Source organism: Corvus hawaiiensis, chromosome 2 (genome assembly GCF_020740725.1).
Source record: "Corvus hawaiiensis isolate bCorHaw1 chromosome 2, bCorHaw1.pri.cur, whole genome shotgun sequence".
Lineage (NCBI taxonomy): Eukaryota > Metazoa > Chordata > Aves > Passeriformes > Corvidae > Corvus > Corvus hawaiiensis.
This window is the reverse complement of record NC_063214.1, coordinates 55,536,099-55,551,342: the sequence shown is the minus strand read 5'-3', so window position 1 is coordinate 55,551,342 and position 15,244 is coordinate 55,536,099. Positions and strand designations below refer to the sequence as shown.

Here is a 15,244-nt window from a genome sequence, read left to right as displayed (position 1 = left end):
CTGGCAGAGCTTGGAAATACTTAAAGAGTATGGATGCCCATAGACTCCATATGCCCATGGGCTCCCCAGGCAAGTGGTCACAGTACCAGCTTGACAGACATCAAGAAGTCCTTGGACATAGCTCTCACGCACATCGTGTGACTCTTGGGGACGGTCCCGTGCAGGGCCAGTAGATGGACATACCAAAACCCTTCAAATATCCTCACAGCAACCCTGACACACACAGAAGCCTATCCTGACCTTCACACGGGCATTGAACCTTTGGCTTGCAGCGCTCTTTACTACCACCAAACCCTCCGAACTCCTCGGCCGCCACCCGCGTCCCTCAGGCACGCACCCTCCCGCCTCCTCAGCGGCGCCGCGGCCGCTCCCGGTGCTGCCCCGCCCCTCGCGGTCTCCACGGCGACCTGCCCGCCCCTTCCGGCCGCGGCTCGGAAGCGGCCGGGCGGAAGCGGCCGGGGCGCCGCGGCGGGGGCGGATGCGCGGGCGGGCGGCGGGGCCGCTGTGCCGGGGGCTCCGCGGGAGAGGCCGCCAGGTACCGGCGCTCGGCGGGCACGGGGAGCCCCGCACCAGCCGGGGAGGGGGCGGCGGGCACGGGGCCGGGGCCGGGGCTGGGCCGGGCGGGACGGGGGGGCCCGGCCTGCGCCCTTGGCTTGGGCCGGCCCGGCCCTTCCCGGCCGGCCGCTGCCGTCGGTGGCTGCGCCGCTCGCTCTCTGCCCTGGCGGCTCCGCGGAGGCGGCCGCAGCAAGTTATTTTCATTTCCTGATTGACAGCTTGCTGTGAGTCAGTATTAAACCAAACAATGCCACAAGACACCGCTAGTGGAGGTGTTGGCTATGGAATAACACCTTCTCAGAAGCAAAACAAAGCTGATGGGGTGTGCTAAACGCTCTGCTTGTCATTAAACGTTTTAGCCTTGTGTGCATCTGAGGATGTGACATTTGGGATAGTCTAGGTAGACTGCTGCAGTAGAGAAAAGTGTATATATACACTTATAGGCTTTTTGCTTTACTATTGAATAAAACCACTGTAAGGTGATTGTGAAAAGCAGTAGTAGTCATTGGACTGAACCTCTGCACTAGCAGCGAATGGAGCTCTTGCTCCTACTTTTGGAGGAAAGGAAACTATGCAAGTGAGATTTAAGTACAATTAACCACTAAAAATGTTGTATTTAAATAAAATGCCCATTTAGTTTTTCAGTGGTATTTTTTTTCCTTGATTTTTTTTTTCTTTTCAGTACCCCAAGTCTGACCATCAAATATGATTCTTTGCCTGCTGCATGAAACTCCTTAAGTACTTCTTTTGCCATTTGGCCACATGGCTTCAACTACAATGGTAAGTTAAGATTCAGATGATGTATTTTCAGATCTTTTTCCTCTAGTCTGCTAGCTGTCTGGCTGATGAGAAGGATGCCATTAATATTTGACATTTTCTTTAAAAAAAACCTAGTTTGCTTGTCACTGCTGAATTCTGATATTTCCTTCTTCAGGGGTGTCTTCTTTCATAGTTTGTGAATACTACTAAACACTTACTGGCCAGTGCAGCATAGGAATTGCCTTATCAAGCTAGTGGTGTCTTTTCAGTCAGGAGTGTTGGCAGAAATTTGGGTGCATATAAATCCTGCTTCTACATAGTAGTCTTGTATTCACAGATGCTAATGTTGCCATGGGCTTTTACCTAACGCTAAGCAGTCAGTGAATTGAATATCTGAAATCATGCTGTAACCCATTAGACATAAGCGCTGTAGATGTTTCTACTAGATATATCCACTTATATAGAAAGCATCAGTATTAGACATTTTCTTAAAAACACCTAGACATTTGAAAACTTAAATGTTCTGTCGTGGCAGGTTCTACCACACAATAGCACAGTAAGTAAGTGGGGGGATTTTCATGAACAGGTAAGAAATTTTGTTTTAGGTGCATTACATGAGTGGTTTTGTTGTATATTTCTTTGTTGTTCTTTTGTTGCTGTGTAGTATGGTTTTCTTCACTGCATCATATTCTAACATTATCTCTGTAATAACTGCTGCTATCTTGGATTGGAGATGGCTCATGTGTCTTCAGTTCCTTGAGGCTTGAGTAGAGGTGTTTGCTTTAAGGAGCAGCTGATAGGGATGGTTTAAACTGAGGAAAGAGGGCAAACACACATTTGGGAAGAGGTACCTATTACAAATGTTCCTAAGCTTTACTGAATATTAGAGCTTGTCATATGTACATTCCTAAGGACTTTGTCCACCTGCCACCGAAGTTAATGCATTGCTTCTCTGGACTTACCTGGACATGAATCAAGACTATGGCGTTCTCCTACAACACTTTGGTTCTTAATATTGTTCTCTCTTTCCTCCCTGCCCCAAATCAGTTTCATTGTCTGGTTCATTTAGCAGCTGCACATTATTCCCACACAAAGGAAGTGTCAAAGCTTAAGTGAGTGCCAGAGAAGGAACATTAGGAGCCAAGGAAGACTTTCTTGTTTTTTTTTGACACTGTTGTCTAAAAACTTGTTTATTCTGGTTTGAAATACTTGTCAAATTTTAGTCCAAGAACTCATAATTCTGATCTATGAAGCTGTTTGCTCTTTTTGAAATAGAGGTATATCAACTGCAGGTGAACTGAAGTAACAGACATTCCAAGGGAGCTAAATTCATTAAAATAAATGGTATTGAGTATACTATGCTCTGGGATATTGAGAAGCTTTTGCAGGTTTTGCTGTGTTTCGTAGGGTTGGGTGGACTTTTAGCATGCCTTGGAGGAAGTCTGTAGTGGGAGCTGGTTTTGTTTCCTAGCCACCTAACAGTATGTTCATAAGGAACACTTGTCAAATTGTATTACATGCCAAAATAATGTTCTGAGCACAAGATCTTTGTTTCCATTTTGTGAAAAATAACTTGACCAATACTTGGGCACCAGTATCTAAAAGTTAAATGTTTTCTTCCTGGATGTCTGTTCAGGGATATTTTGGCCTGTTCTTTCTGTTAGTTAGTGACCAGCTTAACAAAGGAGGTCAGGTTTGCTACTTGTCATCACTAATTTGGTTAGTATTTGCTACTGCTTTTATTAGGTGTAATTTCCATTCCTACTTTTAATTCTAATTGCCTTTCATTGTTCTAAGGCTTCATAGTTTAGCCAAGCCTTGCGATGCAGTTACATGAGTTTTTAGCTGCTAAGTTTAGTATGTGCCAAAGAATTTTTGAGCCCATCTTCTAATTATAAATTCCTATCAGGAGTAGTAGAGTTTTTGGGGTGCTTTTAATGTATGAGGATGTTTAAACTAGTCATGTAATTTCTAAAAATCCCTTTGTGATTCTTGCAGCAACAAGCTTTAGAACTGGCATTGGATCGTGCTGAGGTAAGAAGCAGCTAAATTACTTATTTGCACATAATATATGGCTCTCACAGTTATAAAAATACAACAGCTGTTTTTTATTTCTTTTGAAAAGCAGTGGAAAACCACGTTATATAAATATATACGAATGTAACCACCTGTATATGTAACACTGAATTTGCGAAATTCTCACTGAAATTGCTGTCATGTATTTTTCTCTTACTTACTGTACTGAGAACATCAAGTGCAATGGTGATAGACTGTGCAAGTGATAGACTTGAGCTTTCCCCTTTTAAACCGGTAAATCTGTGTGTTGTGAAATAAGCAGGGCTCTACAGAGACACCTGGCAGAAATATATGGTAAAATCCTGTTTGTGTTTTTAGGAGTAGCCCAGTGAAAATGAAGAGGCAAGTGCCTTCACATTCATGTTCTTTCATGCTGACATCTGGTATAACAGTTACCTTGAACCCTGTTATGGGAAATACATGTTCCTGTGGGAGAACCTCTCTTCACATAAATTCTGAACTAAGCTGTTAATCAAAATACTTCAAACAATAGAGATTTGAAAAAACTTTGTTAGAATATAAATCACATTTACTGCAGGATGATATTTCTCTTGTTCTTTTTTAATTCAAATGTTTAATGTACGTGAATTGTATTTATAATGTAAAGCTCCATAGAGAAAAATAATGTAAATGCAAAAGACAAAGTGAGAACTTCCTGAAATTATCATGTTGAAGAGTACTTGATTTGTAAATGTTGTCAAACCAGTATGCATAAACTTGGTTATACCTTAGCGTGTTAACCACACTAATTTCAGTAGTGGTAACTAAGTACAGTAGTGTTGTAGTGTTAGTTGCTATTGTAATTACAAGATGTGAGTGTAGAATCAAGACCTTGCATGGAACTGATGCAAAGCCATGAAATGCTGTGTTTGACAGCTAAGTAGAGCTGTGTTCTTATTGATGACTGTAACATAAACCAGATGGTGTTTAGTGCACTTTTGGAACAGTCATGTACCATAACTTTTAATTGCTTTCTGTATACATGGAACGCTGTCTGGTAGTGATCTCAAGTTGTGTGATAACTAGAATTAAATTCCTTTGTAATATATGCTGGTTTTTTGGTTTACTTTTCTCTTCTAGTATATCATTGAAAGTGCCCGTCAGAGACCTCCCAAAAGAAAATATTTATCCAGTGGAAGGTACTAAGAGTTTCAGTATTTAGTTTTTTAATAGCACTTCTTTGATTTAATTTTGGTTACATGTTGAGTTTTTTTAATTTCAGAAAATCTGTATTTCAAAAACTTTATGATTTATATATTGAAGAATGTGAAAAAGAGCCTGAGATAAAGGTAGGTGGAAATTGCTGAGAAGCTTTTCATTTCTGTCTAAACAGGCAAGTTGAGAAAATACTTTGGTTTTAATTTCTTTGTTAAAAGAAGTATAAACTCTTCTTACTGTAGTAGTTACCTAAAGATAAGACTACATAATATGGATAGTAAGGCCTAGACTGGCTTGAGTGACCTGTTCATTCTGCCTTAATCCTGCGTCACCAAAGGCACTTATGTTCAAGTTCAGGGTCCTTGTCAATGCCATGTGCATTGTTGTCGTTATCACTGTTTCACAATCAGCTGCTTAGCATGACTGCCTTGGGAAAAATGTGGATAATTTTTTAGACCCTGTAATTTTGTTGTAAATTCAGATTTATTTCCCCAGCTGCTGGTAAACTAAGAGGTTTTGTGAAAATTTTTCGTAATATTGGCAAAGAGGCTCAAGCAGGCTTATCAATGCTAAATATACGGTGTAAAAGGCACAAATTACTTTGCTAAACACTGAATGCAAGTGGAACAAGAAGAACAAGCTGTGGAATCTGCTGTATTGCTGCTTTCAACGAAGTAAAAATGAATGAGAAGACAAATGAGCACTCAGGTTAACTCCTAATTAATGGTTGTACCCAGAGCTGGTATTCAGAGATGAAGTGTGGCCTCCAACCAGAAGCTGTAAAATTTTCTGAGGTTTAGAATTCATTGTCTTAAGTTGTAAGGGGATTTCAAATGTTTCAATTTGTAGGATGTATATGTGGTCTCTGAAACACACTAAGTGAATTATAAAAATCTGCTATATGTGCATCAAAAAAGTAGTTTTACAGTTAAATAAGGGAATAATGTCTGCAGCTGCTGGATGAGATTTCAGCAAATACAGACAAGAAAATGCAATTAAGAAAGCTTCCAAATGCTCCAGTTCATTATTTTAATCCTGGAGAGAAATATCTTCTCCTGTTAGGAATGTCTGAAAGTACTAAATATTTTGTTGTTGTTATCAAACAAGTTGTACTGGATTGATGATCTTCGTAGAAGTGGTACAAATAATGGTGCACGCTAGAGTTACAACATTGTAGCATAGGGGTTTTCTTATTAACTGTTGTCTGTGGACTTCCAGTTCTAGGGTTTGTAATTTAGAAGTGGGATTTTTTACAAAAATCTGTGTGTATAAGGATGTGTGATAATGTATAATATGTTCTCTCTGTTGAACACAGTACAATTAAATTTAACTGGGCTTGTTTTCATGTGTAATTTGTCATTAATCTAAATCATGTTCTAGCAATTGTTTTTATTTCTGCTAATTATTTCATAGTATTATGTTCATGAGCAATGTTTACTTTTAAAGCAGAAGCTGAGGCGAAATGTGAATTTACTTGAGAAGCTGGTTATGCAGGAGACGTTGTCATGTTTAGTGGTGAACCTCTATCCAGGAAACGAGGGTTATTCACTGATGCTCAGGGGAAAAAATGGTTCAGGTAATATTCTTCTCATGAATTTTTAAAAATACTCAGAATGCTATATAAATTGTTAGGATGTGTTGTTGCTTACATTTAACTGTTTCACTTCCAACATAGTTCTGGGGGTGGATGGGGGCAGGGAGAACAAACAACTGTACTTGAACTAAAAATCTACATAAAGCTCTAAGCTGTTTATCTACAGTGTAAATCTGTAGAGAGGAGTCTTTTTGATAGCCTTCCATTCTCTTATTTCCCCTTAGTTTCTGGAGCTGCATGTCCGAGTTTATCTCGCTTCAGGTTCCTTCTGTTGGATTGTTTCTTTCACTGCTTCCCATGTCTAGGTCTGTCTAAAGGCATTTGTGTTCCAGTTTGGTGACACGTTCATGCCATTTGTACTGTTGTGCAATAAGAGCATACGCTATGTCACTTGGAAGCAAAAACCAGCACAGTAAGAGCAAATTAAAGCTCTGGGAGCAGAAATGGATGTAGAAATTAATACTATGCAAAAAAATGGTCTGTGTGGGTAGGTTTCTGCCAACCTTGCTTTTTCCTGTGGCAAGTTTTAGGTTTCTCATTGGTAATGTTTGAACTTGAAACACAAAGGTAATGTGTTTTGTTTAAATTCAGATTCTGAGACCATTCGTCTGCCTTATGAGGAAGGAGAGCTGCTTGAATATTTGGATGCAGAGGAACTACCACCTATTTTGGTTGATCTTTTGGAAAAATCTCAGGTTTGAAAGCTTTGTTTTCAAAAAGAACTTACGTATGGTACCCAGATAGACCTTGATTTTTTTTGAGTGCTTCACATAGGTGATTGTAAGCAGAAGACATAAAACACTTATGCATTTGAAACTGTAGTATTTAATGCCCCAAGTAAACACTTTATCGATATATAGGGAAAAATATATATCTATATCTCCTGAAGAGAAGGAGATAAAAGAGAGATTGCTATGATTAGGGCTGTGGAACATCATCAACTCTGCTCTAGCAAAATTTCCTTTGTTCTTTATCATTATGGATAATTCCCATTTGGCATGGGAATTCCTTACAACTGCATTGCTGGTATATGAAAACACTGCATTTGAAGCTTGTATTTTTGGTATGTCTAGGTACACAGGAAAGACCATTGGTCTGAAAAACACAGTCAGTAGTTTTATTCATAGTTTCACTGAATTTTATATGTTTTGTAACAAACTTCTTTGTAGAGGCAGGGGCAGATTGGTAAATATTTGTTTATTCAAAAGTTGGTGTTTTTCTTTCAACCAGGTTAATATTTTCCATTGTGGATGTGTCATAGCAGAAATACGTGACTATAGGCAGTCTGGTAACATGAAATCTCCAACGTACCAAAGCAAGCACATTCTTTTGAGACCTACAATGCAGGTAAAGAAGAGCCTTGAGTAATTTCTCAGTGTTATGTACTGTAGTTCCTAGACTGGATATGCATTGTTACTGAACATATATTAAGAAATCCTGTTATTCAGCTGAAAGCTAATTACCATTATGTCTTTTTCCACAGACTTTAATTTGTGATGTGCATTCTATAACAAGTGACAACCACAAATGGACACAGGTAGGTTAGAGGTTATTTAAAAACTTTACAGTGATGTTATAAATACACAACAAAATAAAATTTATTAAAATTTTTTGTTTGCTTAACATTTTTTTTCTGTTTTTCTAAGATAATATCCACATGCATAGGTATATAGGAACTTAACTAGTGTAAAAGTTGTCGTATTTTCATATTTATTAATAGCTGTGTATATTACAGGAGGACAAACTCCTACTTGAGAGCCAACTTATTTTGGCTACAGCAGAGCCTTTGTGTCTTGATCCTTCAATAGCAGTGACCTGTACTACAAACAGACTCCTGTACAACAAACAGAAGATGAACACTCGCCCCATGAAACGGTAGTTTTCAGTACGAAACACGTTTTCAAAGAAAAATATAAGTAATGCTTTATGTGAAAATTTAGCTGCTCCTATGTAATACCTGCTTAAATAAGAATGTGTCAGAAACAGTAAGAAATTATATCATATTTTTAAGTGCTCAATATTGTATTATATTTCAGTTACTAGTAGATGCTTTAGTATGCTAATTTTTGTATCAAAGGAAAGTGTGTATGTTTATTTTCTTAACATGATCTGTTATATTTGCAGTTTGTATTTGGGGGTTTTTTTGCATAGATTTTGTGTAAGCAAAGTCAGATGGCAGCTCAGTAATGTAAAATACATAAATATTTTGTTGCATATTGGTCTCTAATTTGTTAAAAGTTATGTATAAGTTTAATCCTGAATGAACAAATGAAAGGAATTATTTGTCTATTTGATGTTGGGGCCAAAAAGAAGTGTAAGTATATAAAAATCATGGAAAAATTTAAAATAATGTGGTATGTACTATGTACAAAATGTTGAAATTGTTTCACTTTTGTGTATGGTTGGGCCCTTTTTTATTTCCACAGAAGCCTGAAACATTTGTTCATCATGTTTGTTCTGCCACAAGAGTTGCATTCAGTCCGTAAAAAGGAAAGATATTAATGGTCTGTCACAATTACTGAAATACTTAAAACTGGATTTGCATTGAAATACTGTGCTAGTGCCAAACCAGTGATAATTTCTAAAAAAATTTAAGTAATGAAATTGATCAAGCTATCCTTGAAATTAAGACTTGGTGGTCAACAAATACTCCATTAAAATAATAGGAAAAGTGCTTAAATGAATGTACAGAATGGCATTACTGTACCTATGAGTTTGTCATGAAACAAAGACTACAGGGTAGTTACTGTCTTTTTAACTTTATAGTTACTTAAGTATTACAGAGATCTTTTGCTGCAACGGAAATCTATGACAATACACAAATATTTTAAGCTTGGCAACTTCTTATTTACTCATTTTGATGATGAACTTAAATTATGCATTTTAAAAATAACCCCATTCTTAGTGCTGAAACAGATGAACAGAATACAAGTATGTTTTATGAATATAATCAAGTTTTGAGGTTGTGCAGTGTAATCCAGAAAAGCTATTTCAAACTGGTATTTAAAAACTTTCTAGTCTCAATGTACGTAGCAGTGCACTGCATATTTCTGTGTTTGTACACAAGACAGTGGAGAATTTAATGTTTATGGTTTCACAACATTAAGTGTCATTTCACCATAGGTGCTTCAAAAGGTACTCAAGGTCCTCTCTGAACAGACAGCAAGAAGTAGCTCACTATTCAACTCCACCTCAGCTCAGACTACTTGACTACTTACAGAAAAGGAAGGAGAGGAAAGCAGCCCAGCAGTATGACCTCAAAATTTCAAAAGCTGGAAATGTACGTGTTCTGAAAAGTAATGTAATACACTTTTAACTATTTAATTAAAGTATTTAATATATTAATCCTGCTTTTTCATCTTCCAGTGCGTGGATATGTGGAAACAGAACCCTTGCTACTTGACTGCTCCTTCTGAAGTAGATGTAAGACCACCAATTATGTATAATTAGCAATTATTAGAAATTGTATTATATGAATAAGTATCTAAGAAGTAACCAGTATCAAAGAATGACTTTTAAAAAAGGGGAGTGACTTTAACATTTACAATTACTTTTCTGTACCATAAGGTATAAACACAAGTTATGCCATACTGTAATGTATTGCAATTGTAACAGAATAGTTTGGATGAAGTAATCAGTGCAAACAAATTGTTAGTATTGTTCTTCCATGGGCTCAATGAGCACATGTCTGTTTGAAGTTGTCTGAGAGTACAAAAGCCAGAAAAACAAATGAGGTCTGTAGGTTATTTAAAAATTAGTCACTTTTCATCCTGGTAGAAATTCCTCTCTTTTGCTGTATTATACTATGGGACATTAATCTTTTGTAAAGTTTTAAATTTTATACAGAGAATTCTGGTTGAGAGTTCTTTTGTTCACTCTGTGTGCATTTTTCTCCCAGGCCCATTCACATTCTTAGTTGCTAGCACTGCTAAAACACATACTACTAGTGTACAGAAGGGACTGACAGAATATCCTGAGTTGGAAGAGACCTAAAAGGGTCATCAAGTCCAACTCGTAGTCCTGCAGGACAGGACAACCCCAAAATCATACCATGTGTTTTATGCAAACACTTCTTGCACTCAGGCTTGATGCTGTGCCCTGCTTGATGCTGGGGGGTTGGGGGGGCCTGTTCCATTGCCAGCCACCCTCTGGTTGAAGAACCTTGTCCTAATATCCAGCCTAAACCTCCCCTGACACAGCTGCAGGCCATTCCCTCAGTTCCTGTCACTGGTCACCACAGAGAAGAGATCAGTGCCCGCCCCTCCTCTTCCCCTCAGGAGGAAGGTGTAACTGCAGTGAGGTCTACCCTCAGTCTCCTCCAGGCTGAGCAGACCAAGTGATTTCCTCATATGGCTTCCCCTCCACAACCTTCACTAGCCTTGTGGCCCTCCTTAGAGCACTCTCTAGTAACTTTATATCTTTCTTACATTGTGGCACCCAAAACTGCCCTCAGCACTCGAGGTGAGGCCACCCCAGTGCAGAGCAGAGCGGGACAATCCCCTCCCTTGCCCAGCTGGCAGTGCTGTGCCTGATGCACCCCAGAACATGGCTCCAGGCTCCCATGCTCCTGGCTGCCAGGGCACTGCTGACTCAGATTTGACTTGCCACTAACCAGGACCCCCAGGTCCCTTCCCACAAGTCTTCTCTAGTATACTGAGATTCTGAGATTTTTTTTAAAGTGTAGACTAGACAAGACTGTAGCTTTGGACATAGGGCTGGCAAAAATGTGAATTACACATGAAATGACAGTGTAAGTTTTACAAACAAACCTCTCTTTTCACTTCAACTGTGTTGTACCTGACATAATCAGAGGCTTTAGGAATTACTGTTACTGTGAAGTTACTTAACCATTCCACATTGCAGGCAATGATTTCAATCTGTAGTCTGAAACCATGTTTCACTCTTTTGTTAAGTTTAACGTAGCAAATATGGTGTAACGCTAAAAATGTAAAGTTCCGAAGGTTCTTCAGTTAAGTTTCTCTGAATTCATAACATAGGGAATTCTTTCTTTTCTGATCTCTCTATTTTCTTTAAGGTGGAAAAATATGCCAAAGTGGAAAAGTCTATCAAGTCTGATGACTCACAACCAACTGTCTGGCCAGCACACGTGAGTAGTTTAGACCTTTGGCCAAACTTCACTGTCTCTAGTTAAAATGCCTCTTATTTCAACAAAATCAATGTAATGTGGAATAATCTTCCCTCCCCCAATTTAATTAATCTTCCATGTGTTACAGAGACATGGGAAGATTACCAGAGATACTTGTAATTTTATACAGTAAGCAAGCATGTAGTCAGTCTGATTTCCTCGAATTTTCCAGAAATACAAGGATTAGCAGCTTGTACGAAAGAAAGGATAATAATTTACATGGAGCAGTACTTTGCACAACAAATTGCTTTCTTTACTCAGACACTCAAAGGCTGATGAAAAAGAGCTTTATTGAAATCAAAATGTTAAATTTTGGAAGTAATTAATATTAAATGCCTCTTATAAAAAACTCTTTCTGCAATGTTTAAGTTGAATCTTAAGATTTTTGGCACAAACTATGTGATTTGATCAGAAGTAGTAATTTAATATAATCAGACATAAATAATTGATTAATTTTTATAATTTCAGAGGCAAGATCCTATCTTTATTAACAGCATGTATCATGATATCTTTGTAGTTGCATATTGGAAAAAAGTAATACTTTCCCATATAACTTAATGTTCAGCTCCAGTATTTTACTCTGAACGTTTTTCACATTTTCATAATTCATATAAAACTGTTTCTATATATGTTTACCCAGTCTGCCTTTCCATGTCTAACATGATTGTTTGGGGTTTGCAATATCTTTGTATTTTTAAGAGACAATAAACTCTTTTTCCTCTCATCCTGTTAATATAACTTCTGGGATCAGTTTCATTTTAGATAATGCACCCCTTCCTAGAGAGTGTTACTTATGTTCAGAGTTACTTATACAATGTTTCTTACTCGATATTGTATGTAGAGCTGCTCTGTTTTACTCACTGTTTCAGCTAACGCTTGTTCAAGACTTAATAGTTCATTCTGTCTTTTTAGGAAATGAAGGATGATTATGTGTTTGAATGTGAAGTTGGTAATCAGCTTCAAAAAACAAAACTGACCATTTTTCAGTCTCTTGGCAATCCCTTGTACTATGGTAAAATTCAGACACTCAAAGGTGATGAGGAAAATGACAACCTATTAACTCCATCACAGTAAGTTACATGTTCTTTTTTAAACAATGCTGCGATCCAATAGGTGAAGGAAAACAAACATTACTTATCATTTTCAGTCATAAAAATACTCTAGAGCTAGATGTCTGATTTAAGATTTTTTAACACGAAAAAACTCAAACCAAAACAAAATGTGTACAAGCAACCATCATATTTCAAATGTGCTTTCTTGTTAAATTGGTGCATTCTTTTACATTAAAGATACATAGAGGGGAAAATAAGACTACCAGCAAATCCAATCATGCAGATTGTGGAGACACCATAAGAGATTATTGCTGCACTCTTTTTTGGTGATACTCAGAATTTTAATTGTTCTCAAAATTTGCTTGATGCTATGAAAGCATAAGACTTGACTATATTCTGTTTACTCTTAGATCCAGTTAAACTAAATAAATGAAGAAAAACATGAGCTTCTAAGAAGCTTCATAATTTTGAATTGTTTGGAATATGCTGGGTTTGGCTGTGATTCTACAAAGATTCTCTGTTCTTGGCTCTTTTTGTTGTATGTACCAGATTATTTGTGTAGAGGAACCTGTGCAGCAGAGTAGAGCCCATAAATTTCAGTAAGGCAAGGAGCAGTGAGACTGAGCAAACTTTTTAGTTCTGCTAATGAAAGTTACTTTTATCATCTAGTATGTAATCATTCTCTTATTTTTATGAAAATCTTAAAAGTATTAAGTATTAAGAATATTTTATCCCTAGACTTGAGCTATTTACTTATTATTTGTTTCCATACTGTTGTGGTTTAACCCCAGCTGGCAACTAAGCACCATGCAAGCACTCACTCCCTCCTCCCCCTGCCTCCGTGGTGGGATGGGGGAAGGAATAGCAAGGGTAAAAGTGAGGAACCGTGTGGGTTGAGATTAAATACAGTTTAGTAGGTAAAGGAAAACCCACACATGCAAGCAAAACAAAACAAGGAATTCATTCACCACTTCCCATGGGCAGATAGGTGTTTTCCTGTCTCCAGGAGGGCAGGGCCCCATCACACCTGATGGTTACTTGGAAAGACAGATGCTTTCTCTCTAAATGCTCCCCTCACCCCTCTCTTCCTTCTTGCCCTGGCTTTATATGCTGAGCATGATGCCGTATGGTATGGAATATCCCCTCCTTTAGTCATTTGGGGTCAGCTGTCCTTGCAGCATCACTTCCCAACTTCTTGTACACCCCAGCCCTTTTGCTCATAAGAGACAGAAAAGGCCTGTGTAGGTACTGCTTAGGAATTGCTAAAACACCTATGTATTACTAACACTGGTTTCAGCACAAATCCAAAACAGCCCTGTATCAGTTACTATGGAGAAAATTGACTCTATCCCAGCCAAAACCAGCACACATACTTAGTACTGATGTTCCCTGAACAGCAGTGCTAGCTTAGAGTTCTGTAATAAGGCTGAGAATTAAATTAGTTGAGAGGTTTTAGATGCCTGGAGGGTTTTGGAAATAACTGGTAAGACACTGACAATTAAAGTTCATCAAAACTTGGATAACTCCTCATTAGAAAACTGCCATATGAAATGAAAGGAGAAGTAAGCATTTTTGTTGTTCAATAAAATAAAAGGGTTTTTTAATAGCTTTTTCTTTTTGGAGCTGGAGAAAGAGAAAGTTCTGTGAAGTTAAAAAGCATAGTAATAAGTTTGCGAGCCATAACTGTTACACAAAAGAGAGATACTTTTTTAGGAGGTCTGGAAGATCACAGGGAATTGCAATTGGCATAAGTAAAATCAAACAATGCAAACTGAACGTTTCTTAAAATATTATGCCTAAGGCTGTTTTTGACATCTCCTCAGGACACTTGTATTTCAGTCTGAGTGTACTGGTATGTTGTTAATTTATACATAACTCTTCCTTTGTACTTTTTACAGTAATAATTCTGTAGCAGTTACTCACTCCCATTTTTTTTAATATATAAAATCCAAAATTTCTATATTCTGCCTTTTGCTTTGTAGGTGATTTACTATTAAAGGAGACCACATTAGATCATGTGTGTATATATGATATATATAGATAGGAAGTCAAGTGTATTTCAAGTACTGAATAATACCCAGTCCATTGAATGGATACATTATTGTTTGTATTTTGAGCAGGTATGAAAAAAACACAGCACTGTCATTTGTTTGAAGCCTTGTGATAATAAAAATATGTTCTTTTAGTCCAAGTAATGACTGAAAATGTACTTTACATTTTAGGTTCCTTATTGGTTCGAAGACTGATGCTGAAAGGTAAATTAATATAGTTTGTGCATCTATTTGGATTGATGACAAATAATAAGCTTTGTTCCTTTTTGGCAGTTATGGCTGCCAGTGTTATGGTTTGTGGAAACAGATGCAGAACAAATGAGGAAAAATAAGAGGAACTAATCATCATAACAAGAAGTAGGATAGTGTGTAGTTTCTGTATTTACCAAGCAAGGAAGAATAGAGGACATCAAATACGTGAGTACAGCTTGTCATGCTACCTGAACTCTGAGAGCATTGCCATTTGGTATGGTAAATTAACAGTGATGGAAATGGTTCATTTGAACTTGTCATTTGAAGTGTAATCTAGGATTTAAGATTTATATGTCTTAGTTTTGTGCACTGTGCATGTCTTGATTCAGCCTTCCTAGGGAAGCAAGTAATAAAACAGTTTTTCAGCATATTTTAGTTGTAGAATGAGTAGGAGTAGCAATTCAGGGATATCTGAGGCAGCAAAATAAGTGGTTTTTAAGTGTTTTTCAGCATGCATCACCCTAGATTGCCTGTGCATATGAGCACAGAACCATTAAAAAGCAACCTCTGTCAGAGCCAGTTGTGTTTTTGTGCCCCCATAGGATACCTCCATCTGATGTACATGCCATAGCTCTTATCCCCCTGCACCTCTTATGTGCCT

The 15,244-nt window shown here is 37.8% G+C and overlaps 1 protein-coding gene across 10 annotated transcripts in view; it reads left to right on the top strand.

Moving 5' to 3' along the window:
* Nucleotides 1–473: 473 nt before the first annotated feature.
* SUPT20H (SPT20 homolog, SAGA complex component) overlaps nucleotides 474–15,244 on the top strand; it is a 29,995-nt gene continuing 15,224 nt past the window's right edge. For 7 of the 10 annotated variants that reach the window (XR_007201693.1, XM_048295115.1, XM_048295120.1 and 4 more), the window contains exons 1-15: nucleotides 474–535; nucleotides 1,238–1,335; nucleotides 3,313–3,348; nucleotides 4,471–4,529; nucleotides 4,613–4,679; nucleotides 5,995–6,124; nucleotides 6,734–6,837; nucleotides 7,373–7,489; nucleotides 7,626–7,679; nucleotides 7,878–8,017; nucleotides 9,266–9,422; nucleotides 9,509–9,565; nucleotides 11,178–11,249; nucleotides 12,201–12,358; nucleotides 14,563–14,595. Coding sequence is in view for 9 of the 10 variants with exons in the window: in XM_048295115.1 (XP_048151072.1) it covers nucleotides 1,318–1,335; nucleotides 3,313–3,348; nucleotides 4,471–4,529; nucleotides 4,613–4,679; nucleotides 5,995–6,124; nucleotides 6,734–6,837; nucleotides 7,373–7,489; nucleotides 7,626–7,679; nucleotides 7,878–8,017; nucleotides 9,266–9,422; nucleotides 9,509–9,565; nucleotides 11,178–11,249; nucleotides 12,201–12,358; nucleotides 14,563–14,595 (1,202 nt within the window). In the remaining variant the exon portion in view is untranslated. The remainder of the gene's footprint in view (nucleotides 536–1,237; nucleotides 1,336–3,312; nucleotides 3,349–4,470; nucleotides 4,530–4,612; nucleotides 4,680–5,994; nucleotides 6,125–6,733; nucleotides 6,838–7,372; nucleotides 7,490–7,625; nucleotides 7,680–7,877; nucleotides 8,018–9,265; nucleotides 9,423–9,508; nucleotides 9,566–11,177; nucleotides 11,250–12,200; nucleotides 12,359–14,562; nucleotides 14,596–15,244) is intronic. The other 3 variants (XM_048295121.1, XM_048295117.1, XM_048295114.1) reach the window with 1 other exon arrangement.